The sequence below is a fragment of the Carcharhinus amblyrhynchos genome, unplaced genomic scaffold, assembly GCF_965287045.1.
Source record: "Carcharhinus amblyrhynchos unplaced genomic scaffold, sCarAmb.v2.hapA scaffold_430, whole genome shotgun sequence".
Lineage (NCBI taxonomy): Eukaryota > Metazoa > Chordata > Chondrichthyes > Carcharhiniformes > Carcharhinidae > Carcharhinus > Carcharhinus amblyrhynchos.
The window spans coordinates 25,616-53,348 of NW_027650170.1; the positions used below are offsets into that span (position 1 = coordinate 25,616).

At 56.4% G+C, this 27,733-nt stretch overlaps 1 protein-coding gene across 1 annotated transcript; it reads right to left on the bottom strand.

Moving 5' to 3' along the window:
- tmod4 (tropomodulin 4 (muscle)) lies at positions 1–27,733 on the bottom strand. Its single transcript, XM_080183809.1, has 10 exons — positions 27,646–27,733; positions 25,074–25,279; positions 23,881–24,037; positions 17,948–18,073; positions 13,183–13,272; positions 9,853–9,989; positions 8,429–8,536; positions 5,399–5,542; positions 2,969–3,113; positions 1–315 (listed from the first exon to the last, which is right to left on the bottom strand). Exons 2-10 carry the CDS (start codon positions 25,188–25,190, stop codon positions 293–295), a joined length of 1,047 nt encoding a protein of 348 aa, XP_080039935.1. The 5' UTR covers positions 25,191–25,279; positions 27,646–27,733; the 3' UTR covers positions 1–292.

Consider the following 27,733-nt stretch of genomic DNA (forward strand, 5'->3'; position numbering starts at 1 on the left):
TTTCGTAATGTCTCCATTTTATTTTAACGTGCCCCGGCCTCCAACCTCGCCCCGACAACCCCTCCTCAAACCGGCCTCGCCCAGAGTTCTCGGGCTTCCATCTTCTCCTGGCCTCGGAGGTTCCGTCAAGCAGCTGGGTACAACATCCCTCGTGTCTGTATCGCCCTGGAAGGCACGGAAATCCTCCCCCTCCCTTGTCCCCCAGGACACAAACACACACAAAAACACACACACAGAGGACAACAGTCACTGCACAGTTTGCAAATCCATCTTAAAGGTCGCAGTCTTGCTCTCATCGCTTTCTCTGCTGGCGCACTGCGGAGGTGGGTGGGGTGGTGGGGAGAGAAAGAGAGACCAGCCATTAATAGTCGATAACCCCGACTCCCATCCATCACCCCGCAAAATATCAGTCCGCGCTTGGACCTTACCCTTCCTGGATGCCACCTCGGACACCTGAGACGCCTCGCCCTCTTTCTTGAACTTTGCCCCCGCCCCTTGGCATGACCCTCTCCCTCCCTGACTGACCCCCACCCCACCAGGGCACTCGACACACCAACGCAGAATCCCTCCACTGCAGAAAGAGGCCATTCGGCCCACGGGATCTGTACTGACTCTCCGACAGAGCATCTAAGAGTCACAGGGGTTTACAGCAGGGAAACAGGCCCTTCGGCCCAACTTATCCACGCTGCCCCTTTTTTTTTAAAACCCCCTAAGCTTATCCCAATTGCCCACATTTGGCCCTTATCCCTCTACACCCATCGTATCCAGTGTGACTATCTTAAGTGCTTCTTAAAAAACAAAATTGTACCCATCTCTACTACTACCTCTGGCAGCTCATTCCAGACACTGTGTGAAAAAATTACCCCTCTGGACTCTTTTGTATCTCTCCCCTCTCACCTTAAACCTATGCCCTCTAGTTTTAGACTCCCCTACCTTTGGGAAAAGATATTGACTGTCTAACTGATCTGTGCCCCTCATTATTTTATAGACCTCTATAAGATCACCCCTCAGCCTCCTACGCTCCAGAGAAAAAAGTCCCAGTCTATCCCAGCCTCTCCTTATAACTCAATCCATCAAGTCCCGGTAGCATCCTAGTAAATCTTTTCTGCACTCTTTCTAGTTTAATAATATCCTTTCTATAATAGGGTGACCAGAACTGTACACAGTATTCCAAGTGTGGCCTTACCAATGTCTTGTACAACTTCAACAAGACGTCCCAACTCCTGTATTCAATGTTCTGACCGATGAAACCAAGCATGCCGAATGCCTTCTTCACCACTCTGTCCACCTGGGACTCCACTTTCAAGGAGCTATGAACCTGTACCCCTAGATCTCGTTGTTCTGTAACTCTCCCTAATGCCCTACCATTAACTGAGTAAGTCCTGCCCTGGTTCAATCTACCAAAATGCATCACCTCGCATTTGTCTAAATTAAACTCCATCTGCCATTCGTCAGCCCATTGGCCCAATTGATCAAGATCCCATTGCAATTGGAGATAACTTTCTTCACTGTCCACTGTGCCACCAATCTTGGTGTCATCTGCAAACCATGCCTCCTATATTCTCATCCAAATCATTAATATAAAATAACAGTGGGCCCAGCACTGATCCCTGAGGCTGGTCACAGGCCTCCAGTTTGAAAAACAACCCTCGACAGCCACCCTCTAGCTTCTGTCAAGAAGCCAATTTTGTATCCATTTAGATACCTCACCCTGGATCCCGAGAGATTTAACTTTATGCAACAACCTACCATGCGGTACCTTGTCAAAGGCCTTGCTAAAGTCCATGTAGACAACATCAACTGCACTGCCCCCATTTCTTGGTTACCCCTTCAAAAAACTCAATCAAATTTGTGAGAGATGATTTTCCACTCACAAAGCCGTGCTGACTGTCCCTAATCAGTCCTTGCGTCTCTAAATGCCTGTAGATCCTGTCGCTCAAAATACCTTCCAACAATTTACCCACCACAGATGTGAGGCTCACTGGCCTGTAGTTCCCAGGCTTTTCCCTGCAGCCCTTTTTAGACCAAAACAAAACATTTGCCATTCTCCAATCTTCAGGCACCTCACCCGTGACTATCGATGATTCAAATATCTCGGCTAGGGGACCCGCAATTTCCTCCCTATCCTCCCACAATGTCCTGGGACACACTTCATCAGGTCCCGGGGATTGATCTACCTTGATGTGCTTTAAGACTTCCAGCACCACCTCCTCTGTAATATATTCACTCCTCAACACATCACTATTTATTTCCCCAAGTTCCCGAACATCCATGCTTTTCTCAACAGTAAATACTGATGCTCAACCCCAAGCCCAGTCCCCCCACTACTCTTTCGTCATAATCCCACATCTTTATCCCACTGATCTCCCAAATCTTTGGACACTAAGGGACAATTTAGCATGGCCAATCCCCGTAACCTACACATCTTTGGACACTAAGGGACAATTTAGCATGGCCAATCCCCCTAACCTACACATCTTTGGACACTAAGGGGCAATTTAGCATGGCCAATCCACCCTAACCTACACATCTTTGGACACTAAGGGACAATTTAGCATGGCCAATCCACCCTAACCTGCACATCTTTGGACACTAAGGGACAATTTAGCATGGCCAATCCACCCTAACCTGCACATCTTTGGACATCAAGGGGCAATTTAGCATGGCCAATCCACCTAACCTGCACATCTTTGGACACCAAGGGGTAATTTAGCATGGCCAATCCCCCTAACCTGCACATCTTTGCACTGTGGGAGGAAACCAGAGCACCTGGAGGAAACCCACGCAGACATGGGGAGAATGTGCAGACTCCATATGGACAGTGACCCGAGCCGGGAATTGAACCCGGGTCCCTGGCACTGAGGCAGTAAGCACGGTGTCACCAAAGCCTTTCCCCATTTCGGGACTTTGGTTGTCTACTTTGGGGAGGGGGGAGATGGAATGAGCTCCGAGATTGGGGCGTCCTTACATAGTTCATTGTTCTTCGTCAGGGCGATAGCAGCACGGGCCCGTGGGCCTTGCTGTGTGAAATGATATCCAAATCGCACGATCGTGGTGTTCTGTTCCAGCATCTTGGCAATCTCCATTTCTGTGGCGTCTCCCAACTGGTGTCGCTGAGGGAGAGGGAGGAAACAGTAAAAAAAGACCCAGAGTTAATCTTCCTGTACCCCAGTGAGAGTCAGTGTGTGTGGGACCCCAGTGAGAGTCAGTGTGTGTGGGACCCGTACCCCAGTGAGAGTCAGTGTGTGTGGGACCCGTACCCCAGTGAGAGTCAGTGTGTGTGGGACCCGTACCCCAGTGAGAGTCAGTGTGTGTGGGACCCGTACCCCAGTGAGAGTCAGTGTGTGTGGGACCCGTACCCCAGTGAGAGTCAGTGTGTGTGGGACCCCAGTGAGAGTCAGTGTGTGTGGGACCCGTACCCCAGTGAGAGTCAGTGTGTGTGGGACCCCAGTGAGAGTCAGTGTGTGTGGGACCCCAGTGAGAGTCAGTGTGTGTGGGACCCCAGTGAGAGTCAGTGTGTGTGGGACCCCAGTGAGAGTCAGTGTGTGTGGGACCCCAGTGAGAGTCAGTGTGTGTGGGACCCCAGTGAGAGTCAGTGTGTGTGGGACCCCAGTGAGAGTCAGTGTGTGTGGGACCCCAGTGAGAGTCAGTGTGTGTGGGACCCCAGTGAGAGTCAGTGTGTGTGGGACCCCAGTGAGAGTCAGTGTGTGTGGGACCCCAGTGAGAGTCAGTGTGTGTGGGACCCCAGTGAGAGTCAGTGTGTGTGGGACCCCAGTGAGAGTCAGTGTGTGTGGGATCCCAGTGAGAGTCAGTGTGTGTGGGACCCGTACCCCAGTGAGAGTCAGTGTGTGTGGGACCCCAGTGAGAGTCAGTGTGTGTGGGATCCCAGTGAGAGTCAGTGTGTGTGGGACCCGTACCCCAGTGAGAGTCAATGTGTGTGTGGGACCCCAGTGAGAGTCAGTGTGTGTGGGACCCGTACCCCAGTGAGAGTCAGTGTGTGTGGGACCCGTACCCCAGTGAGAGTCAGTGTGTGTGAGACCCGTACCCCAGTGAGAGTCAGTGTGTGTGGGACCCGTACCCCAGTGAGAGTCAGTGTGTGTGGGACCCCAGTGAGAGTCAGTGTGTGTGGGACCCGTACCCCAGTGAGAGTCAGTGTGTGTGGGACCCGTACCCCAGTGAGAGTCAGTCTGTGTGAGACCCGTACCCCAGTGAGAGTCAGTGTGTGTGGGACCCGTACCCCAGTGAGAGTCAGTGTGTGTGGGGCCCGTACCCCAGTGAGAGTCAGTGTGTGTGGGACCCCAGTGAGAGTCAGTGTGTGTGGGACCCCAGTGAGAGTCAGTGTGTGTGGGACCCCAGTGAGAGTCAGTGTGTGTGGGACCCCAGTGAGAGTCAGTGTGTGTGGGACCCCAGTGAGAGTCAGTGTGTGTGGGACCCCAGTGAGAGTCAGTGTGTGTGGGACCCCAGTGAGAGTCAATGTGTGTGGGACCCGTACCCCAGTGAGAGTCAGTGTGTGTGGGACCCCAGTGAGAGTCAGTGTGTGTGGGACCCCAGTGAGAGTCAGTGTGTGTGGGACCCGTACCCCAGTGAGAGTCAGTGTGTGTGGGAGCCGTACCCCAGTGAGAGTCAGTGTGTGTGGGACCCCAGTGAGAGTCAGTGTGTGTGTGGGACCCGTACCCCAGTGAGAGTCAGTGTGTGTGGGACCCGTACCCCAGTGAGAGTCAGTGTGTGTGGGACCCGTACCCCAGTGAGAGTCAGTGTGTGTGGGACCCCAGTGAGAGTCAGTGTGTGTGTGGGACCCGTACCCCAGTGAGAGTCAGTGTGTGTGGGACCCCAGTGAGAGTCAGTGTGTGTGTGGGACCCGTACCCCAGTGAGAGTCAGTGTGTGTGGGACCCGTACCCCAGTGAGAGTCAGTGTGTGTGGGACCCCAGTGAGAGTCTGTGTGTGGGACCCGTACCCCAGTGAGTGTCAGTGTGTGTGGGACCCCAGTGAGAGTCAGTGTGTGTGGGACCCGTACCCCAGTGAGAGTCAGTGTGTGTGGGACCCGTACCCCAGTGAGAGTCAGTGTGTGTGGGACCCGTACCCCAGTGAGAGTCAGTGTGTGTGGGACCCGTACCCCAGTGAGAGTCAGTGTGTGTGGGACCCGTACCCCAGTGAGAGTCAGTGTGTGTGGGACCCGTACCCCAGTGAGAGTCAGTGTGTGTGGGACCCGTACCCCAGTGAGAGTCAGTGTGTGTGGGACCCCAGTGAGAGTCAGTGTGTGTGGGAGCCGTACCCCAGTGAGAGTCAGTGTGTGTGGGACCCCAGCGAGAGTCAGTGTGTGTGGGACCCGTACCCCAGTGTGGGTTGATCTGCGGACTGGGGTTCACCACTTGGTGAGGATTGTGTTCACGTACTCACCTGGTTATCTATTTTGAGTTCTGTTAGGGTTTTATTCTCCTTCATTGCCCTGACAATATCCACCATCGCTGTACCACTAATGAAATTCGACTCGATGTTAAGACTCAGTAGTGTGGAGTTCTCCCTCAACATAGCAGCCAGGGCCTGAGACAAAAATCAAACCACACTTTATCAAATCTCCATGGAAATTCACTTCTTACCGAGCGAGTCCCAGGTTCTCCCCCTCCGTGGGAGCGAGTCCCAGGTTCTCCCCCTCCGTGGGAGCGAGTCCCAGGTTCTCCCCCTCCGTGGGAGCGAGTCCCAGGTTCTCCCCCTCCGTGGGAGCGAGTCCCAGGTTCTCCCCCTCCGTGGGAGCGAGTCCCAGGTTCTCCCCCTCCGTGGGAGCGAGTCCCAGGTTCTCCCCCACCGTGGGAGCGAGTCCCAGGTTCTCCCCCTCCGTGGGAGCGAGTCCCAGGTTCTCCCCCTCCGTGGGAGCGAGTCCCAGGTTCTCCCCCTCCGTGGGAGCGAGTCCCAGGTTCTCCCCCTCCGTGGGAGCGAGTCCCAGGTTCTCCCCCTCCGTGGGAGCGAGTCTCGCATTCCCCCCCATTCCCCAATCTCCTGAATTCCTTACGGATTGATCAGTGACTGTCTCACCATGACTGCCTGGAATCCCGCTCATCGCCAAGCGATCGAATCCCTTCATCGTCTCCCAACCCCGAGTGGACACTAACCAAACCTCTCCAACCTTCCCTTGTGAAGCAACACACCCATTCCAGTTGTGAGTCTGGCAAAGGAGAGGCAGCACAGCGGGGTTAGCACCGCTGCCTCACGGCGCCAGGAACCCGGGTTCGATTCCCGGCCTCGGGTCACTGTCTGTGTGGAGACTGCACATTCTCCCCGTGTCTGCGTGGGTTTCCTCCGGGTGCTCCGGTTTCCTCCCACAGTCCGAAAGACGTGCTGGTTAGTGTGGATTGGCCATGGTAAATTCTCCCTCAGTGTAACCCGAACGGGAGTTAGGAGAATGTCACAGTAACTTCGTTGTGGGGTTAATGTAAGTCGACTTGTGACACTAATAAGAACATAAGAAATAGGAGCAGGAGTAGGCCATCTAGCCCTTCGAGCCTGCCCCGCCATTCAATAAGATCATGGCTGATCTGAAGTGGATCAGTTCCACTTTCCCGCTCTCTCCCCTTAATTCCCCTGTCTATCAGAAACCTATCTACCCGTGACTTAAATATATTCAGCGCGGTAGCCTCCACCACTTCAACGGGCAGAGAATTCCAGAGATTCACCACCCTTTGAGTGAAGAAGTTCCTCCTCAACTCTGATCTAAACTGTCCCCCCTCTTATCTTGAGGCTGTGTCCTCTAGTCCTGCTGTCCTTTCTGAGCGGGAAGAATCTCTCTACCTCTACCCTATCCATCCCTTTCATTATTTTATACATCTGTATAAGATCCCCCCTCATCCTTCTAAACTCCAACGAGTACAGACCCAGTCTATTTAGTCTCTCTTCATAGTCCAACCCCCTCATCTCCGGAATCAGCCTGGTGAACCTCCTCTGCACTCCCTCCAAGGCCAATATATCCTTCCGTAAGTGCGGCGACCAAAACTGCACACAGTACTCCAGCTGCGGCCTCACCAGTGCCCTGTACAGTTGCAGCAAGACCTCCCTACTTTTATATTCTATCCCCCTCGCTATAAATAATTCTCCGGGAAGGACTGACAAGTAGCAAAAGACAATGAGACCCCAGTTCAGGTTCACGGAGAAGGAATTGGACGGAGTGGGAATATTGTAACCTGCACCACCTCAGTCAGCACTGCACTGCCTTATCGATAGACTGCACTCTGCACCGAGTGTGGTGATAAGATTGGGAACTTATTTAGTGTAATATCACAGACAGAGTTTTCCTACAGATAACACTCATACCGTGACTTGCATTTTTAAAAAATAAAACCGCTTTAGGTTTCTCCCTGGCGGGCATGTGGCCTGCGCTCAATACAACAGACACATCAAGCACTCTTCTGTGCATCGCCCCCGACAGTGCGGTGCTCCCTCGGCACCGACCCTCCCGCAGTGCGGCGCTCCCTCGGCACTGACCCTCCCGCAGTGCGGCGCTCCCTCGGCACCGACCCTCCCGCAGTGCGGCGCTCCCTCGGCACTGACCCTCCCGCAGTGCGGTGCTCCCTCGGCACCGACCCTCCCGCAGTGCGGCGCTCCCTCGGCACCGGCGCTCCCTCGGCACCGACCCTCCCGCAGTGCGGCGCTCCCTCGGCACCGACCCTCCCCACAGTGCGGCGCTCCCTCGGCACCGACCCTCCCCACAGTGCGGCGCTCCCTCGGCACCGACCCTCCCGCAGTGCGGCGCTCCCTCAGCACCGACCCTCCCCACAGTGCGGCGCTCCCTCAGCACCGACCCTCCCCACAGTGCGGCGCTCCGTCAGCACCGACCCTCCCCACAGTGCGGCGCTCCCTCAGCACCGACCCTCCCCACAGTGCGGCGCTCCCTCAGCACCGACCCTCCCCACAGTGCGGCGCTCCCTCGGCACCGACCCTCGGCACCGACCCTCCCACAGTGCGGCGCTCCCTCGGCACCGATCCTCCCACAGTGCGGCGCTCCCGCGGCACCAACCCTCCCACAGTGCAACACGTTCCCAGCAGTAACCCGGGAATGACGGGGGTGGGGGGGGCAGGGTGGGAAGGGGAGCTCAGGTGTGTGAAAGAGGGTACGCTGGCGGAGATTTGGGGGGTGTTGCGGATGAGCAAGAAATCTCCCTGCACACAATGGCACCCCCTAGAGCTCAGCAGCTGGCTTTCCCAGTGAGCTGACACTCCACATCCTCCCCCTACTGGCAGGAATCGTATCTGGGCTCTTGCTGCGAGATTGCATGGTAAATCTCACCCAGGAAGCAAATCAGAAACTCACGTTTTCTTGCCCTCACGGCACTTGTTTTGAAAGTAAATCCTGACCCCGAGTTCACTGTCTCTCACAATTACAGAACTGAGAAACACGATCACTACAGAACTTCCATTGCGCTGCGATCTCGTACTCACATGGGCAACGGGGTCATTGCTACGAGTAGCCACCATGGAGAATTTCTTCACCTGTGTGTTCTGCTTCAAGGCTTCTGCAAACTCCTTCAACGTTGGTACAGGAATGTCCTGTGAGAGGGGAGACAGAATCCAGATTCACTCTGTATCTAACCCTGTGCTGTACCTGTCCTGGGAGTGTTTGATGGGGGGACAGTGTAGAGGGAGCTTTACTCTGTATCTAACCCCGTGCTGTACCTGTCCTGGGAGTGTTTGATGGGGGGGACAGTGTAGAGGGAGCTTTACTCTGTATCTAACCCTGTGCTGTACCTGTCCTGGGAGTGTTTGATGGGGGACAGTATAGAGGGAGCTTTACTCTGTATCTAACCCCGTGCTGTACCTGTCCTGGGAGTGTTTGATGGGGGGGACAGTGTAGAGGGAGCTTTACTCTGTATCTAACCCCGTGCTGTACCTCTCCTGGGAGTGTTTGAGGGGGGACAGTGTAGAGGGAGCTTTACTCTGTATCTAACCCCGTGCTGTACCTGTCCTGGGAGTGTTTGATGGGGGGACAGTGTAGAGGGAGCTTTACTCTGTATCTAACCCCGTGCTGTACCTGTCCTGGGAGTGTTTGATGGGGGGGCAGTGTAGAGGGAGCTTTACTCTGTATCTAACCCCGTGTTGTACCTGTCCTGGGAGTGTTTGATGGGGGGACAGTGTAGAGGGAGCTTTACTCTGTATCTAACCCCGTGCTGTACCTGTCCTGGGAGTGTTTGAGGGGGGACAGTGTCCACCCAACCCGCACATCTTTGGACACTAAGGGACAATTTAGCTCAGCCAATCCACCTAATGTACGCATCTTTGGATACAAAGGAATAATTTTGGATGGCCACTCCAGTGAACCTGCACATCTTTGGACTGTGGGAGGAAATCAGAGGAAACCCATGCAGACTTGGGGGGGGGATTGTGCAGACTCTGCACAGACAGTGATCCGAGCCGGGAATCAAACCCGGATTCCTGGTGCCGTAAGGCAGCAGTGCTAACCCACTGTGCCACCTGGCATCCCAAATCTGGTGGGATGGTCCTTCTGTAGAAGAGGAGGCCAAAGTGGGGGGGATTCCATGGTGGTGGTCTGTCAGCCTCACCGTGAGGTGCATTTGTCGCTACATATATTAGTGCATGGGGCCCTGATCTTGGCGGACAGGAAGAGCAGGTACACACATTGCATCCATTTCAGCTACAGAAAGTAAGTGACAGCCATTGGGGGCCCGTAATGAGCACTAGCTTACTCCAGAGTAATGTGGTTGACACTCCAAGGACAACTGGGGAGGGGCAATAAATGCTGGCCCTGCCACCGACGCCCATGTCCCAGGCAAATGAAGCTGGCGCTGGGCTAGCGCGGAAGGCACAAATGGCCTCCAGTCGGTGTGGGTTTCTGGGGAAGGTCTCACCTTGATGTTGTTGAGGTTGACTTCGACCAGGTCGCGATCGTTGTTCTTGATCTTCCGGAGGGTCTCCTCCACGTTGGTGTCGTTTGGAGGCTCATCAGGGAATGATTTGTACTCGTAGCTATCCGGTTTGACCACACCTGCGTGCGGGGACGGAGAAAGGAACGGCTTCACTCCATCGCCCAGGCAGAGGAATCCGGGGCAGGGGTAGGCCATTCGGCCCCTCCAGCCCACCCACCCCCCTTCTAAGTCCACCATCCCCCCACCCCGGCCTCATCTCCGCAACCCTTCAGGTTTATTAGTCGGCTGACATTAACGCCGCAGTGAAGTTACTGTGAAAATCCCCCACTTCCTCCCGGCACGGTGGCACAGTGGGTTAGCACTGCTGCCTCACAGCTCCAGGGAACCCGGGTTCCATTCCCGGCTCTGTGTGGAGTCTGCACATTCTCCCCGTGTCTGCGTGGGTTTCCTCCGGGACCTCCGGTTTCCTCCCACAGTCCGAAAGACGTGCTGGCTATGGTGCATCAGCCATGCTAAATTCTCCCTCAGCTGTCTCTTAGCAGCAGGGAAGAAGCTGTTCTTGAGTCAGTTGTTAAAGTTTATTTATTAGTGTCGCAAGTAAGGCTTACATTAACACTGCGATGAAGTTACTGTGAAAATCCCCGAGTTGCTGCACTCCGGAGCCTGCTCAGGTACACTGAGTGAGAATTTAGCATGGCCAATCCACCCTAACCTACACATCTTTGGACACTAAGGGACAATTTAGCATGGCCAATCCACCTAACCTACACATCTTTGGACACTAAGGGACAGTTTTGCACGGCCAATCCACCCTAACCTACACATCTTTGGATACTAAGGGGCAATTTAGCACGGCCAATCCACCCTAACCTACACATCTTTGGATACTAAGGGACAATTTAGCACGGCCAATCCACCCTAACCTACACATCTTTGGATACTAAGGGACAATTTAGCACGGCCAATCCACCCTAACCTGCACATTTTTGGACACTAAGGGGCAATTTAGCATGGCCAATCCACCCTAACCTGCACATCTTTGGACACTAAGGGACAATTTAGCACGGCCAATCCACCCTAACCTACACATCTTTGGACACTAAGAGACAATTTAGCATGGCCAATCCACCTAACCTACACATGTTTCGGACTGTGGGAGGAAACCGGAGCACCCGGAGGAAACCCACGCAGACACGAGGAGAATGTGCAGTCTCCACAGAGACAGTGACCCGAGCCGGGAATCGAACCCGGGTGCCTGGCGCTGTGAGGCAGCAGTGCTAGCCTCGCTGTGCCGCCCTCCTTCCCCTCTCTCCGTCATCCTCCCTCTCTCCCTACCTCTCTCACTCCCGCTCTCCCTCACCCTGTGTCTCTTACTCCCCTCTGTCTCTTTCTGTCTGTCCCTCCCCCTCTGCCCTTCTCCTCCTCGACTCTCTCCCTTATACTCTGTCTCTTAATTTCCCCCCACCCAGACCCTCCTCCCCTCTCCCTCTCCTCTCTCATGGTGGGGGGCACGGTGGTTAGTGCTGCTCACTCACAGCGCCAGGGACCCGGGTTCGATTCCCGGCTCGGGTCACTGTCTGTGTGGAGTCTGCACATTCTCCCCGTGTCTGCGTGGGTTTCCTCCGGGTGCTCCGGTTTCCTCCCACAGTCTGAAAGATGTGCGGGTTAGGGTGGATTGGCCGTGCTAAATTCTCCCTCAGTGTCAAGGGATTAGCAGAATAAATATGTGGGGTACCAGGGATAGGGGCTTGGGTGGGATTGTGGTCAGTGCAGACTCGATGGGCCGAATGGCCTCCTTCTGCGCTGTAGGGTTTCCGTGATGGTCATTTCGATGCTGGGTGATTGGATTTGAGTGCACACTACAAACACTCACTCCCTCCACCACCCACACAGCCGTGTGTACCATCTACAAGATGCCCCGCAGCGACTCACCAAGGCTCCTTCCACAGCACCTTCCAAACCCACCACCTCTACCATCTAGAAGGCCAAGGTGTGGGGGGGTGGGGGCGTGCAGCAGACACATGGGGAACACCACCCCCTGCAAGTTCACCCCCCCCCCTCCGAGCCCCTCACCATCCCGACTGGGAAATATATCGGCCGTTCCTTCACTGCGGCTGGGGTCAAAATCCCGGAACTCCCTCCCTAACAGCACTGTGGGTGTACCTACCCCACACACACGGGCACTGACTGATGTCCAATAACAATCCCGGAACTCCCTCCCTAACAGCACTGTGGGTGTACCTACCCCACACATGGGGACTGACTGATGTCCAATAACAATCCCGGAACTCCCTCCCTAACAGCACTGTGGGTGTACCTACCCCACACACACGGGGACTGACTGATGTCCAATAACAATCCCGGAACTCCCTCCCTAACAGCACTGTGGGTGTACCTACCCCACACACACGGGGACTGACTGATGTCCAATAACAATCCCGGAACTCCCTCCCTAACAGCACTGTGGGTGTACCTACCCCACACACACGGGGACTGACTGATGTCCAATAACAATCCCGGAACTCCCTCCCTAACAGCACTGTGGGTGCACCTACCCCACACATGGGGACTGACTGATGTCCAATAACAATCCCGGAACTCCCTCTCTAACAGCACTGTGGGTGTACCTACCCCACACATGGGGACTGACTGATGTCCAATAACAATCCCGGAACTCCCTCTCTAACAGCACTGTGGGTGTACCTACCCCACACACACGGGGACTGACTGATGTCCAATAACAATCCCGGAACTCCCTCCCTAACAGCGCTGTGGGTGTACCTACCACACACACACACGGGGACTGACTGATGTCCAATAACAATCCCGGAACTCCCTCTCTAACAGCACTGTGGATGTACCTACCCCACACACACCGGGACTGACTGATGTCCAATAACAATCCCGGAACTCCCCCCCTAACAGCACTGTGGGTGTACCTACCCCACACACATGGGGACTGACTGATGTCCAATAACAATCCTGGAGCTCCCTCTCTAACAGCACTGTGGGTGTACCTACAATGATGGTGGAGGGGGGGAGTGCAGGTAAAGGGGGACTTGAAATTTCCAAGGTGGGGGGGTGGGATCCAGTGAATTCCCCATATCCGCCCATGAACCAGAGGGATGAGGATGGTGGAGATTGAGGAGTTTGCGATGCCGTCCACAGTCGAATAGTCTGGAAAGACTAAACTGTCTGCTCGAGTGATCGATTTGAAGGTAGCTATCCGTAAATATCCAACAGAAAGTTACCGCAGTGTATCGAGAAAGGCAGTAGAAATATCGCTAAATTAGGCAAAGGAATTTTACTTACTGTTAATTCCTTCTGTGTTCATTATAACACCACTTCCAAGAGCATCGTAATACTGCTTGTTACTCATCAGTTTATACATTCCCAGGATCGCTGTGAAACAGTAGCACAGGGTTAGATATAGAGTAAAGCTCCCTCAACACTGTCCCCCCCATCAAACACTCCCAGGACAGGTACAGCACGGGGTTAGATACAGAGTAAAGCTCCCTCTACACTGTCCCCCCATCAAACACTCCCAGGACAGGTACAGCACGGGGTTAGATACAGAGTAAAGCTCCCTCTACACTGTCCCCCCATCAAACACTCCCAGGACAGGGACAGCACGGGGTTAGATACAGAGTAAAGCTCCCTCTACACTGTCCCCCCCATCAAACACTCCCAGGACAGGTACAGCACAGGGTTAGATACAGAGTAGAGTTCCCTCTACACTGTCCCCTCCATCAAACACTCCCAGGACAGGTACAGCACGGGGTTAGATACAGAGTAAAGCTCCCTCTACACTGTCCCCCCATCAAACACTCCCAGGACAGGTACAGCACGGGGTTAGATACAGAGTAAAGCTCCCTCTACACTGTCCCCCCATCAAACACTCCCAGGACAGGTACAGCACGGGGTTAGATACAGAGTAAAGCTCCCTCTACACTGTCCCCCCATCAAACACTCCCAGGACAGGTACAGCACGGGGTTAGATACAGAGTAAAGCTCCCTCTACACTGTCCCCCCATCAAACACTCCCAGGACAGGTACAGCACGGGGTTAGATACAGAGTAAAGCTCCCTCTACACTGTCCCCCCATCAAACACTCCCAGGACAGGTACAGCACGGGGTTAGATACAGAGTAAAGCTCCCTCTACACTGTCCCCCCATCAAACACTCCCAGGACAGGTACAGAACGGGGTTAGATACAGAGTAAAGCTTCCTCTACACTGTCCCCCCCATCAAACACTCCCAGGACAGGTACAGCACGGGGTTAGATACAGAGTAAAGCTCCCTCTACACTGTCCCCCATCAAACACTCCCAGGACAGGTACAGCACAGGGTTAGATACAGAGTAAAGCTCCCTCTACACTGTCCCCCCCATCAAACACTCCCAGGACAGGTACAGCACGGGGTTAGATACAGAGTAAAGCTCCCTCTACACTGTCCCCCCATCAAACACTCCCAGCACAGGTACAGCACGGGGTTAGATACAGAGTAAAGCTCGCTCTACACTGTCCCCCCCATCAAACACTCCCAGGACAGGTACAGCACGGGGTTAGATACAGAGTAAAGCTCCCTCTACACTGTCCCCATCAAACACTCCCAGGACAGGTACAGCACGGGGTTAGATACAGAGTAAAGCTCCCTCTACACTGTCCCCCCATCAAACACTCCCAGGACAGGTACAGCACGGGGTTAGATACAGAGTAAAGCTCCCTCTACACTGTCCCCCCCCATCAAACACTCCCAGGACAGGTACAGCACGGGGTTAGATACAGAGTAAAGCTCCCTCTACACTGTCTCCATCAAACACTGGGATGTTTTTGGAATGTGTTCTATTCTGGGCAGCAGGTGGGAGGCCAGTTGGCCCGTGTCCAGTTGCTGAGCTGTGGGAATTGGAGATGGAAGGGGAGACGGGCCCCGGGAGATTTTATCCTTCGCTTCTTGGACATTGCAGCTGTCACTGGTATCCAAGTAAATGTCTTGTCGGGTCAGTGTCCCTGAGACCACCTCCTACACTCCCCCCCCCCCGCTCCACCACCACTTGAGGCGGTGTTAAGGTACTTTACCTGGGTGTCAACAGTCCCATCTCTCTCACGCTCCCACGGCGGGGGGAGAATGTGGGACTCGCTCCCACGGTGGGGGGGAGAATGTGGGACTCGCTCCCACGGAGGGGGGGAGAATGTGGGACTCGCTCCCATGAGGGGGAGTGGGGGGAGAATGTGGAAGGGATGCAGGGATCGGGGGAGGTTACAGAGATAGAAAGTGAGTGTAGGGGGTTACAGAGATAGGGAGGGGGGTGTAGGGGAGATGGAGGGGGTTACAGAGATAGGGAGGGGGTGTAGAGGCTGGAGGAGGTTACAGAGATAGGGAGGGGGTGTAGAGGCTGGAGGAGGTTACAGAGATAGGGAGGGGGTGTAGGGGGTTACAGAGATAGGGAGGGGGGTGTAGGGGGCTGGAGGGGGTTACAGAGATAGGGAGGGGGTGTAGAGGCTGGAGGAGGTTACAGAGATAGGGAGGGGGTGTAGAGGCTGGAGGAGGTTACAGAGATAGGGAGGGGGTGTAGGGGGCTGGAGGGGGTTACAGGGATAGGGAGGGGGTGTAGGGGCTGGGAGGGGGTTACAGGGATAGGGAGGGGGGTGTAGGGGGCTGGAGGGGGTTACAGAGATAGGGAGGGGGTGTAGGGGGCTGGAGGAGGGTACAGAGATAGAGAGGGGGGTGTAGGGGCAGAAGGAGGTTACAGAGATAGGGAGGGGGTGTAGGGGGCTGGAGGGGGTTACAGAGATAGGGAGGGGGTGTAGCGGGGCTGGAGGAGGTTACAGAGATAGGGAGGGGGTGTAGGGGGCTGGAGGAGGTTACAGAGATAGGGAGGGGGTGTAGGGGATTGGAGGAGGTTACAGAGATAGGGAGGGGGTGTAGGGGCTGGAGGAGGTTACAGAGATAGGGAGGGGGTGTAGGGGGCTGGAGGAGGTTACAGAGATAGGGAGGGGGGTGTAGGGGGCTGGAGGGGGTTGCAGAGATAGGGAGGAGGGTGTAGGGGCTGGAGGAGGTTACAGAGATAGGGAGGGGGTGTAGGGGGCTGGAGGGGGTTACAGAGATAGGGAGGGGGGTGTAGGGGGCTGGAGGGGGTTACAGAGATAGGGAGGGGGTGTAGCGGGGCTGGAGGAGGTTACAGAGATAGGGAGGGGGTGTAGGGGGCTGGAGGAGGTTACAGAGATAGGGAGGGGGGTGTAGGGGGCTGGAGGGGGTTACAGAGATAGGGAGGGGGTGTAGCGGGGCTGGAGGGGGTTACAGAGATAGGGAGGGGGTGTAGGGGGCTGGGAGGGGTTACAGGGATAGGGAGGGGGTGTCGGGGCTGGAGGAGGTTACAGAGATAGGGAGGGGGTGTAGGGGTTGGAGGGGGTTACAGGGATAGGGAGGAGGTGTAGGGGCTGGAGGGGGTTACAGGGATAGGGAGGGGGTGTAGGGGCTGGGAGGGGTTACAGAGATAGGGAGGGGGTGGGTGTACATCACCGGTTGCGGTTTGGGGACACAGTTTGAATCCAGTTTCAGAGTGTTACTCACTCCGATGTGAAGTTGGGTCTTGTTCAGTGACATTTAACTTTCCCTGTGTTAAGGAGCAACTTGATCCATTCTGACATTCCCTGTCCGGTAATTTTATCCCATCGGAAAATATGTCCTTGACAGCTCGGAGCGCGAGGGACCCTGTCTCCCCACCAGCCGCCTGCCCCTTTCAACACCCTCTTCGCAAACCCCCACCCCACCTCCGAGCACCCTCACCTCTTCAAAGACACCTCTCCCTCAGGGGAAAACTCCCAAAAGACCATGATCCGGGTGGGGGCAGGAGGAGCTGGGACTCAGAGGCACTCATCGCAAAGCCTCTTGGGAAGAGGTGGGACAGGTGCTGATGGGCGGAGTGGCCTTTGGCCTCACCCATTCTCCAGTGCACAGGCACTCTCAGCATCCGGCCTGCCCGACCCAGCCAGCACCCCGCCTACCCCAGGCTGCCTCCAAGCGCTCCCTCTCGGATAGGGAGCGCTCGCTGAAGGGTTCCCGTCCCGGGCTCTAGAGTGGGTGTTGCCACAGGAGGGAGCCGGTGGGGGGGGCATCCTCCTTTGGAAGATCGGTCGCCGGAAAGGCCAATTTTGGGCACAGCAAGATCCCGCAATCAGCAATGTGCCCAGATCATCGAGGAGAACTTCACCTCCGTCCCTATTCGTCATCCAATGGCGGCGCTCCCTCGGCACCGACCCTCCCACAGTGCGGCGCTCCCTCAGCACTGACCCTCCCCACAGTGCGGCGCTCCCTCGGCACCGACCCTCCCCACAGTGCGGCGCTCCCTCGGCACCGACCCTCCCCACAGTGCGGCTCCCTCGGCACCGACCCTCCCACAGTGCGGCGCTCCCTCGGCACCGACCCTCCCACAGTGCGGCTCCCTCAGCACCGACGCTCCCTCAGCACCGACCCTCCCACAGTGCGGCGCTCCCTCAGCACCGACCCTCCCACAGTGCGGCGCTCCCTCAGCACCGACCCTCCCCACAGTGTGGCGCTCCCTCGGCACCGACCCTCCCCACAGTGCGGTGCTCCCTCAGCACTGACCCTCCCCACAGTGCGGCGCTCCCTCAGCACCGACCCTCCCCACAGTGCGGCGCTCCCTCAGCACCGACCCTCCCCACAGTGCGGCGCTCCCTCAGCACCGACCCTCCCACAGTGCGGCGCTCCCTCAGCACCGACCCTCCCCACAGTGCGGCGCTCCCTCAGCACCGACCCTCCCCACAGTGCGGCGCTCCCTCAGCACTGACCCTCCCCACAGTGCGGCGCTCCCTCAGCACCGACCCTCCCCACAGTGCGGCGCTCCCTCAGCACCGACCCTCCCCACAGTGCGGCTCTCCCTCAGCACCGACCCTCCCCACAGTGCGGCGCTCCCTCAGCACCGACCCTCCCCACAGTGCGGCTCTGCCTCAGCACCAACCTCTGCCCCTGGTTTGCCCTTGCACCTGGCCTTCGGTCACCCCAGTCCTGTCTCAGATGCCCCCCCTCCCCTCCCTGGGGTTCAGGCTTCCCGTACCGGCAATGTCACACATCTCCGCATCTGTGGCGTTGGCCAGAGCCTCCTCCAGTTCTGGCTCCAGAATCACTTCCGCATCTTTCTCAAACTGTGTCTTCTCCCTCTCCTTCGCGACAAATGGCTTTCCTGTACGGGACAGAGAGACAGAGGGTTAAACAGGGGGGAGAGAGAGAGAGAGGGTTAAACAGGGGGGAGAGAGAGACAGAGGGTTAAACAGGGGGGAGAGAGAGAGAGAGGGTTAAACAGGGGGGAGAGAGAGAGAGAGGGTTAAACAGGGGGGAGAGAGAGAGAGAGGGTTAAACAGGGGGGAGAGAGAGAGAGAGGGTTAAACAGGGGGAGAGAGAGAGAGAGGGTTAAACAGGGGGGAGAGAGAGAGAGAGGGTTAAACAGGGGGGAGAGAGAGAGAGAGGGTTAAACAGGGGAGAGAGAGAGAGAGAGGGTTAAACAGGGGGGAGAGAGAGGGTTAAACAGGGGGGAGAGAGAGAGAGAGGGTTAAACAGGGGGGAGAGAGAGAGAGAGGGTTAAACAGGGAGGAGAGAGAGAGAGAGAGGGTTAAACAGGGGGGAGAGAGAGAGAGAGGGTTAAACGGGGGAGAGAGAGAGAGGGTTAAACAGGGGGGAGAGAGAGAGAGAGGGTTAAACAGGGGGGAGAGAGAGAGAGAGGGTTAAACAGGGGGGAGAGAGAGAGAGAGAGGGTTAAACAGGGGGGAGAGAGAGAGAGAGGGTTAAACAGGGGGAGAGAGAGAGAGGGTTAAACAGGGGGGAGAGAGAGAGAGAGGGTTAAACAGGGGGGGAGAGAGAGAGAGAGGGTTAAACAGGGGGGAGAGAGAGAGAGAGGGTTAAACAGGGGGGAGAGAGAGAGAGAGGGTTAAACAGGGGGGAGAGAGAGAGAGAGGGTTAAACAGGGGGGAGAGAGAGAGAGAGGGTTAAACAGGGGGGAGAGAGAGAGAGAGGGTTAAACAGGGGGGAGAGAGAGAGAGAGGGTTAAACAGGGGAGAGAGAGAGAGAGAGGGTTAAACAGGGGGAGAGAGAGAGAGAGAGGGTTAAACAGGGGAGAAGAGAGAGAGAGAGAGGGTTAAACAGGGGAGAGAGAGAGAGAGAGAGGGTTAAACAGGGGGAGAGAGAGAGAGAGGGTTAAACAGGGGGGAGAGAGAGGGTTAAACAGGGGGGAGAGAGAGAGAGAGGGTTAAACAGGGGGGAGAGAGAGAGACAGAGGGTTAAACAGGGGAGAGAGAGAGAGGGTTAAACAGGGGGAGAGAGAGAGAGGGTTAAACAGGGGGGAGAGAGAGAGAGGGTTAAACAGGGGGGAGAGAGAGAGAGAGGGTTAAACAGGGGGGAGAGAGAGAGAGGGTTAAACAGGGGGGAGAGAGAGAGAGGGTTAAACAGGGGGGAGAGAGAGAGAGAGGGTTAAACAGGGGGGAGAGAGAGAGAGGGTTAAACAGGGGGAGAGAGAGAGAGGGTTAAACAGGGGGGAGAGAGAGAGAGAGGGTTAAACAGGGGGGAGAGAGAGAGAGAGGGTTAAACAGGGGGGAGAGAGAGAGACAGAGGGTTAAACAGGGGGAGAGAGAGACAGAGGGTTAAACAGGGGGGAGAGAGAGAGAGAGAGGGTTAAACAGGGGGCAGAGAGAGAGAGGGTTAAACAGGGGGGAGAGAGAGAGACAGAGGGTTAAACAGGGGGGAGTGAGAGAGAGGGTTAAACAGGGGGGAGAGAGAGAGACAGAGGGTTAAACAGGGGAGAGAGAGAGAGAGGGTTAAACAGGGGGGAGAGAGAGACAGAGGGTTAAACAGGGGGGAGAGAGAGACAGAGGGTTAAACAGGGGGGAGAGAGAGAGAGAGGGTTAAACAGGGGGGAGAGAGAGGGTTAAACAGGGGGGAGAGAGAGGGTTAAACAGGGGGGAGAGAGAGGGTTAAACAGGGGGGAGAGAGAGAGAGAGGGTTAAACGGGAGAGAGAGAGAGAGACAGAGGGTTAAACAGGGGAGAGAGAGAGAGAGGGTTAAACAGGGGGGAGAGAGAGAGAGGGTTAAACAGGGGAGAGAGAGAGAGAGAGGGTTAAACAGGGGAGAGAGAGAGAGAGAGTTAAACAGGGGAGAGAGAGAGAGAGAGGGTTAAACAGGGGGGAGAGAGAGAGAGAGGGTTAAACAGGGGAGAGAGAGAGAGTTAAACAGGGGAGAGAGAGAGGGAGGGTCAAACAATGGGGAGAGAGAGAGAGAGGGTTAAACGGGGGAAGAGAGAGAGAGGGTTAAACAGGGGAGAGAGAGAGGGTTAAACGGGGAGAGAGAGAGGGTTAAACGGGGGGAGAGAGGGTTAAACAGCGGGGGGAGAGAGAGAGGGTTAAACCGGGGGGGGGGGGAGAGAGAGAGGGTTAAACAGGGGAGAGAGAGAGAGAGAGGGTTAAACAGGGGAGAGAGAGAGAGAGAGGGTTAAACAGGGGAGGGAGAGAGAGAGAGGGTTAAACAGGGGAGGGAGAGAGAGAGAGAGGGTTAAACAGCGGGGAGAGAGAGAGGGTTAAATGGGGGGGAGAGAGGGTTAAACAGCGGGGGGAGAGAGAGAGGGTTAAACAGGGGGGAGAGAGAGGGTTAAACAGGGGGGAGAGAGAGGGTTAAACAGGGGGGAGAGAGAGAGAGAGGGTTAAACAGGGGAGAGAGAGAGAGAGACAGAGGGTTAAACAGGGGAGAGAGAGAGAGAGGGTTAAACAGGGGAGAGAGAGAGAGAGAGTTAAACAGGGGAGAGAGAGAGAGAGAGGGTTAAACAGGGGGGGAGAGAGAGAGAGAGGGTTAAACAGGGGAGAGAGAGAGAGTTAAACAGGGGAGAGAGAGAGGGAGGGTTAAACGGGGGAAGAGAGAGAGAGGGTTAAACAGGGGAGAGAGAGAGAGAGGGTTAAACGGGGAGAGAGAGAGGGTTAAACGGGGGGGAGAGAGGGTTAAACAGCGGGGGGAGAGAGAGAGGGTTAAACCGGGGGGGGGGGAGAGAGAGAGGGTTAAACAGGGGAGAGAGAGAGAGAGAGGGTTAAACAGGGGAGAGAGAGAGAGAGAGGGTTAAACAGGGGAGGGAGAGAGAGAGAGGGTTAAACAGGGGAGGGAGAGAGAGAGAGGGTTAAACAGGGGGGAGAGAGAGAGAGAGGGTTAAACAGCGGGGAGAGAGAGAGGGTTAAACGGGGGGGAGAGAGGGTTAAACAGCGGGGGGAGAGAGAGAGGGTTAAACCGGGGGGGGGAGAGAGAGGGTTAAACCGGGGGGGGAGAGAGAGAGGGTTAAACAGGGGAGGGAGAGAGAGAGAGGGTTAAACAGGGGAGAGAGAGAGAGAGTTAAACAGGGGAGAGAGAGAGAGAGTTAAACAGGGGAGAGAGAGAGGGTTAAACAGGGGAGAGAGAGAGAGGGTTAAACGGGGGGGAGAGAGAGAGGGTTAAACGGGGGGAGAGAGAGAGAGGGTTAAACAACGGGGGGCAGAGAGAGAGGGTTAAACAGGGGGGAGAGAGAGAGAGGGTTAAACGGGGGGGGGAGAGAGAGGTTTAAACGGGAGGGAGAGAGAGAGGGTTAAACGGGGGGGAGAGAGAGAGAGGGTTAAACAGGGGGGAGAGAGAGAGAGAGGGTTAAACAGGGGAGAGAGAGAGAGTTAAACAGGGGAGAGAGAGAGGGAGGGTTAAACGGGGGAAGAGAGAGAGAGGGTTAAACAGGGGAGAGAGAGAGAGAGGGTTAAACGGGGAGAGAGAGAGGGTTAAACGGGGGGGAGAGAGGGTTAAACAGCGGGGGGAGAGAGAGAGGGTTAAACCGGGGGGGGGGGGGAGAGAGAGAGGGTTAAACAGGGGAGAGAGAGAGAGAGAGGGTTAAACAGGGGAGAGAGAGAGAGAGAGGGTTAAACAGGGGAGGGAGAGAGAGAGAGGGTTAAACAGGGGAGGGAGAGAGAGAGAGGGTTAAACAGGGGGAGAGAGAGAGAGAGGGTTAAACAGCGGGGAGAGAGAGAGGGTTAAACGGGGGGGAGAGAGGGTTAAACAGCGGGGGGAGAGAGAGAGGGTTAAACCGGGGGGGGGAGAGAGAGAGGGTTAACCGGGGGGGGAGAGAGAGAGGGTTAAACAGGGGAGGGAGAGAGAGAGAGGGTTAAACAGGGGAGAGAGAGAGAGAGTTAAACAGGGGAGAGAGAGAGAGAGTTAAACAGGGGAGAGAGAGAGGGTTAAACAGGGGAGAGAGAGAGAGGGTTAAACGGGGGGGAGAGAGAGAGGGTTAAACGGGGGGAGAGAGAGAGAGGGTTAAACAACGGGGGGCAGAGAGAGAGGGTTAAACAGGGGGGAGAGAGAGAGAGGGTTAAACGGGGGGGGGAGAGAGAGGTTTAAACGGGAGGGAGAGAGAGAGGGTTAAACGGGGGGGAGAGAGAGAGAGGGTTAAACAGGAGAGAGAGAGAGGGTTAAACAGGGGAGAGAGAGAGAGGGTTAAACAGGAGAGACAGAGAGGGTTAAACAGGAGAGAGAGAGAGGGTTAAACAGGAGAAAGAGAGAGAGAGAGAGGGTTAAACGGGAGAGAGAGAGGGGGTTAAACAGGGGAGAGAGGGAGAGAGAGGGGGTTAAACAGGGGAGAGAGGGAGAGAGAGTGAGGGTTAAACAGAGTGTAGAGAGAGAGGGGGTTAAACAGGGCAGAGAGAGAGAGGGGGTTAAACAGGGCAGAGAGAGAGAGAGGGTTAAACAGGGGAGAGAGAGAGAGAGAGAGACAGACAGAGAGAGAGATAGAGAGTAAAGCCCTCTCTACACTCCCCGCATCAAACACTCCCAGGACAGGTACAGCACGGGGTTAGATACAGAGTAAAGCTCCCTCTACACTGTCCCCCCATCAAACACTCCCAGGACAGGTACAGCACGGGGTTAGATACAGAGTAAAGCTCCCTCTACACTGTCCCCCCCATCAAACACTCCCAGGACAGGTACAGCACGGGGTTAGATACAGAGTAAAGCTCCCTCTACACTGTCCCCATCAAACACTCCCAGGACAGGGACAGCACGGGGTTAGATACAGAGTAAAGCTCCCTCTACACTGTCCCCCCATCAAACACTCCCAGGACAGGTACAGCACGGGGTTAGATACAGAGTAAAGCTCCCTCTACACTGTCCCCCATCAAACACTCCCAGGACAGGTACAGCACGGGGTTAGATACAGAGTAAAGCTCCCTCTACACTGTCCCCCCCATCAAACACTCCCAGGACAGGTACAGCACGGGGTTAGATACAGAGTAAAGCTCCCTCTACACTGTCCCCCCATCAAACACTCCCAGGACAGGTACAGCACGGGGTTAGATACAGAGTAAAGCTCCCTCTACACTGTCCCCCCATCAAACACTCCCAGGACAGGTACAGCACGGGGTTAGATACAGAGTAAAGCTCCCTCTACGAATAAGTTCTAGATTCTTCCACAAGAGATAACTCCTCTCCACATCGACCCTGTCAAGACCCCTCGGGACCTAAAAGCTTTAAATCCAGTCACCTCTCATTCTGCCTCCCAGCGGATACAAACCCAACCTCTCCAACCTGCCCTCAACTCCGATCCTGGGGGTTACCATTGACCATCACTGAATTCCCCCCCACTATCAACATCCTGGGGGTTAGATGGAAACTCTAAGCAGGAGGAGGCCATCAGCCCCACTTTGCTGTTGAGTTTGGTTATGACTATCAAATTCATTATCCTAAAACCCCCCCCCACCCCATATTCCTCAATCCCAATGGAAACTCCCCTCTTGTCAGACTTACGCACTCTCTGCAAACGAGGAAGGCGGCACTTCGACTGTGTGGGGCATCACAGATGAGTCTGTGCCCCCCGCCAGCGCACTCAAGGGGGCCAGTCGTTCATCCTCTCCCTCCACGACACCCTCCACTGGCCAGCGGACCTTGAGGCCTCGAGGTGCGAGCTCTCAGACACAGCGACTGCATTCACCCCACCCCCACCCCGGTCCTCACCTCTCTTCTCACCGGTGAACGGGATCAAGTCCTCCCTGTCCGCCACCTCCATCGCCTCCTTCTCCAGGTAACCCAGCAGCTGGTCACGGTCGTATGGACCTGTTGGGTCCTTCTTCGTCTGGTCTCGCTGTCTCAATCCTGCTGGCAGGAGAGCGTTCTGTACGAGGGAGAGAGAGACAGAGAGAGGGACAGAGAGAGAGAGAGACAGAGAGAGAGAGAGAGATACAGAGAGAGGGACGGAGAGAGAGAGAGAGAGAGAGAGATACAGAGAGAGGGACGGAGAGAGAGAGAGACAGAGAGAGAGAGACAGAGAGAGAGAGACAGAGAGAGACAGAGACAGAGAGAGACAGAAACAGGGAGACAGAGAGAGGGAGAGACAGAGAAAGAGACAGAGAGAGTGTGGGAGGGTAAGTGAGATGGAGAGGGAGGGAGACTTAGTTAGTTTATGAAACCTAGAGGCTGTGACCGATGCCTATATCCCCCAACACCATACCCATATTTCCCCCCAGACACACATAACTCCCATCAAGTACCCATACAAACCCACAGTGCGGCGCTCCCTCAGCACCGACCCTCCCACAGTGCGGCGCTCCCTCAGCACCGACCCTCCCCACAGTGCGGCACTCCCTCAGCACCGACCCTCCCACACTGCGGCGCTCCCTCAGCACCGACCCTCCCCACAGTGCGGCGCTCCCTCAGCACCGACCCTCCCACAGTGCGGGGCTCCCTCAGCACCGACCCTCCCACAGTGCGGGGCTCCCTCAGCACCGACCCTCCCCACAGTGCAGAGCTCCCTCAGCACCAACCCTCCCACAGTGCAGCGCTCCCTCGGCACCGACCCTCCCACAGTGCGGCGCTCCCTCAGCACTGACCCTCCCCACAGTGCGGCGCTCCCTCAGCACCGACCCTCCCACAGTGCGGCGCTCCCTCGGCACCGACCCTCCCCACAGTGCGGCACTCCCTCAGCACCGACCCTCCCACAGTGCGGCACTCCCTCGGCACCGACCCTCCCACAGTGCGGCGCTCCCTCGGCACTGACCCTCCCACAGTGCGGCGCTCCCTCAGCACCGACCCTCCCACAGTGCGGCGCTCCCTCGGCACCGACCCTCCCACAGTGCGGCGCTCCCTCGGCACCGACCCTCCCCACAGTGCGGCGCTCCCTCAGCACCGACCCTCCCGGTGTTCCCCCTCACCTCGGGGTCCATCTCTGCCAGCTCGTAGTCCAGCTGCTGAAGTTCGGCCTCGGAGAGCTTGCTGAGGATTTGATCCTCATCGATGTTGAGGTATTTGGCCATATCATGGTGCGCCATTTTTTGATCTGGGATGGGTGTCGGGGATGGTGGGGAGGGGGTACACAAGCTTCCTGGTCCCCCCGGGATCCCAGACTCCTAGACTGAGCCTGTCGGAGACATTAGCAAGCATTCAATTGGCCCAAGTTCAACAACTCACTTGGGGGGGGTGGAGTGGGGGGATTGCATTTCAAAGAGGAGGCAACTTTTTGCCCCTCCACCGCTCCCCCCCCCCCACCTCAACAAAACTCCTCCTCGTCTTCCACCTCTCCCCCGGTGCAACTCCCGCCACCCCCCCCCCCCCAACCAAACAAAGGGCTCTGTGATGCCGTGGGATCTTGCTGTGCACCACTCCGCTGTGCCCAAGCACAGGGAGGCCTAGGGAAGGCTCCCTGATCTCGCCACGGCGCAGGGAGGCAAAACGTGCCACAAGACGGAGCGATTCCGCGGCAGGGCAGCGCCCGAGGAACACTCCCGAGTGCGCCGGGAAGGGCGGCGGCGGACCACCGATCGAAGATTCCCGCGGCCGGATTCCCCACGGCACGGCCTGCGCGTCGGGATGGACATCCATCCACAGGTAGGGACCTGCCTCCGCAACCAAAAGGTATGCGCACAGGCATTGCGTCGTTTTTTTTAACAATTAAACAAAAGCTTAGGCGGTGGGATGGGGTGGGGTGGGGTGGGGTGGGGGGAGAATAATTCCCTGGTACACTCTCCATGGCAACGCCCTGACCAATTAGGAGGCAACTCCACCAGCCGATCAGCACTCTTTGAAAATTTGGTATTCTCGCATCTGTCCTGGTGAGTGTATGGTGAAAAACTTTGACAGGATGTGCCTTTTCTCAATTTGCCCACAACTTCTGAGGCACATTACTTGGGGAGATCAGGCTAAGGGGGGTAGTTACCTTGGTCAGATCATCAGCCCCGTAGCAGGAAGGGACAGGGGAGGAGGGGGAGAGGGACAGAAGGTGGGTGGGGAGAGGGGGACGGCGGGGGAGAAAGGGACGGGAGGAGGAGAGAGGGACGGTGGGGAGAGAGGGACGTGGAGGGAGAGAGGGACAGAGTGGGGGGAGAGGGACAGAGGATGGGGAGAGAGGGACGCGGAGGGAGAGAGGCGGTGGGGAGAGAGGGACGGCGGGGAGAGGGACAGAGGGCAGGGAGAGAGGGACGTGGAGGGAGAGAGGGACAGAGTGGGGGGAGAGGGACAGAGGATGGGGAGAGAGGGACGCGGAGGGAGAGAGGCGGTGGGGAGAGAGGGACGGCGGGGAGAGGGACAGAGGGCAGGGAGAGAGGGACGTGGAGGGAGAGAGGGACAGAGTGGGGGGAGAGGGACAGAGGATGGGGAGAGAGGGACGCGGAGGGAGAGAGGCATGGGGGGAGAGGGACGGCGGGGAGAGGGATGGGGGGGAGAGGGGGACAGGAGGGGGGGGGAGAGAGGGACAGGAGGTGGGGGGAGAGAGGGACAGGAGGTGGGGGGAGAGGGGGACAGGAGGTGGGGGGAGAGAGGGACAGGAGGTGGGGGGAGAGAGGGGCGGGAGGGAGAGAGGGATGGGGGGGGTGCAAGAGAGGGAGGGAGAGGGACAGAGAGATTGACAGAGAGAGAGAGAGAGCCCCAACTATTCACTAATCCACACGCTCTGGCTACTGAGTTACTTAAACCTGGTGTCAGACCTCTTCCTGGGGAACTCACAGCAATACTGTCCCCCCGTCCCCCCCACTCAGCTGTGGAAATGGGATCAACAGCACTGAGATATCGCATCAGAAAATGTGGGACTCGCTCCCACGGGGGGGAGAATGTGGGACTCACTCCCACGGGGGTCGGGGGAGAATGTGGGACTTGCTCAAATATATATGGACAATTAGCAGGGTCCCAGACCAGTGGTTCAGGAAAGGGAACCGGATTCGTGCGGGGAGCGGGGAGGGATATCGAGATGACTGCTCTCCGAACAGAACCCATCGGTCGACAAAATCCTTTGATCGTGGCAGCGTTACCGACTGCAGACAGAATTCATGCAACCGTCGCGAATCGCTCGCAGGATATTCTGATTTTAAAGTCCAGCGGGCAGGAGAGTGCAGAAAGAAAAACCCTGAGCCACAGGAAGTCAACAGTTTAGCCAGCTGTTGAGCTGCCGAAACACTCGCGATATAAAAGCCTCCGATTTGTTTAAAAGTCTCCGAGGAGGCGGTCTGGCAGACAGATGAGCCTCGGCTAATGCGTTCGGGGACGCAGAGAATTTGCTCCATTTAAAAAAAAAACAAAATACAGCGGAACCGAACGTCAGTTCAACTCCCAACTTTCCAATCCCTGCCTGGCGAGTTTCACGCTGAAATAGAAGTTACCCTCGAATAAAAAAAAAGTTTCCTGATTCTCGGGGGACCTGAGCGGGAGGGAGAAGAGTTTCTCCGGGGGTCAGCTCCGCGCGCCATGGATCGCGGTAGGCGTTTGCGCCCAGGGCTGGTTTTTGGGAGAACTTACCTCTGGCTGCCAGTCGGAGAGTGGAGTCCGTCCCAGTCCCCGGGGAGGGAGGTTCCAGGCTTGCTCCCCTCCCCTGCTGTGACGGGCG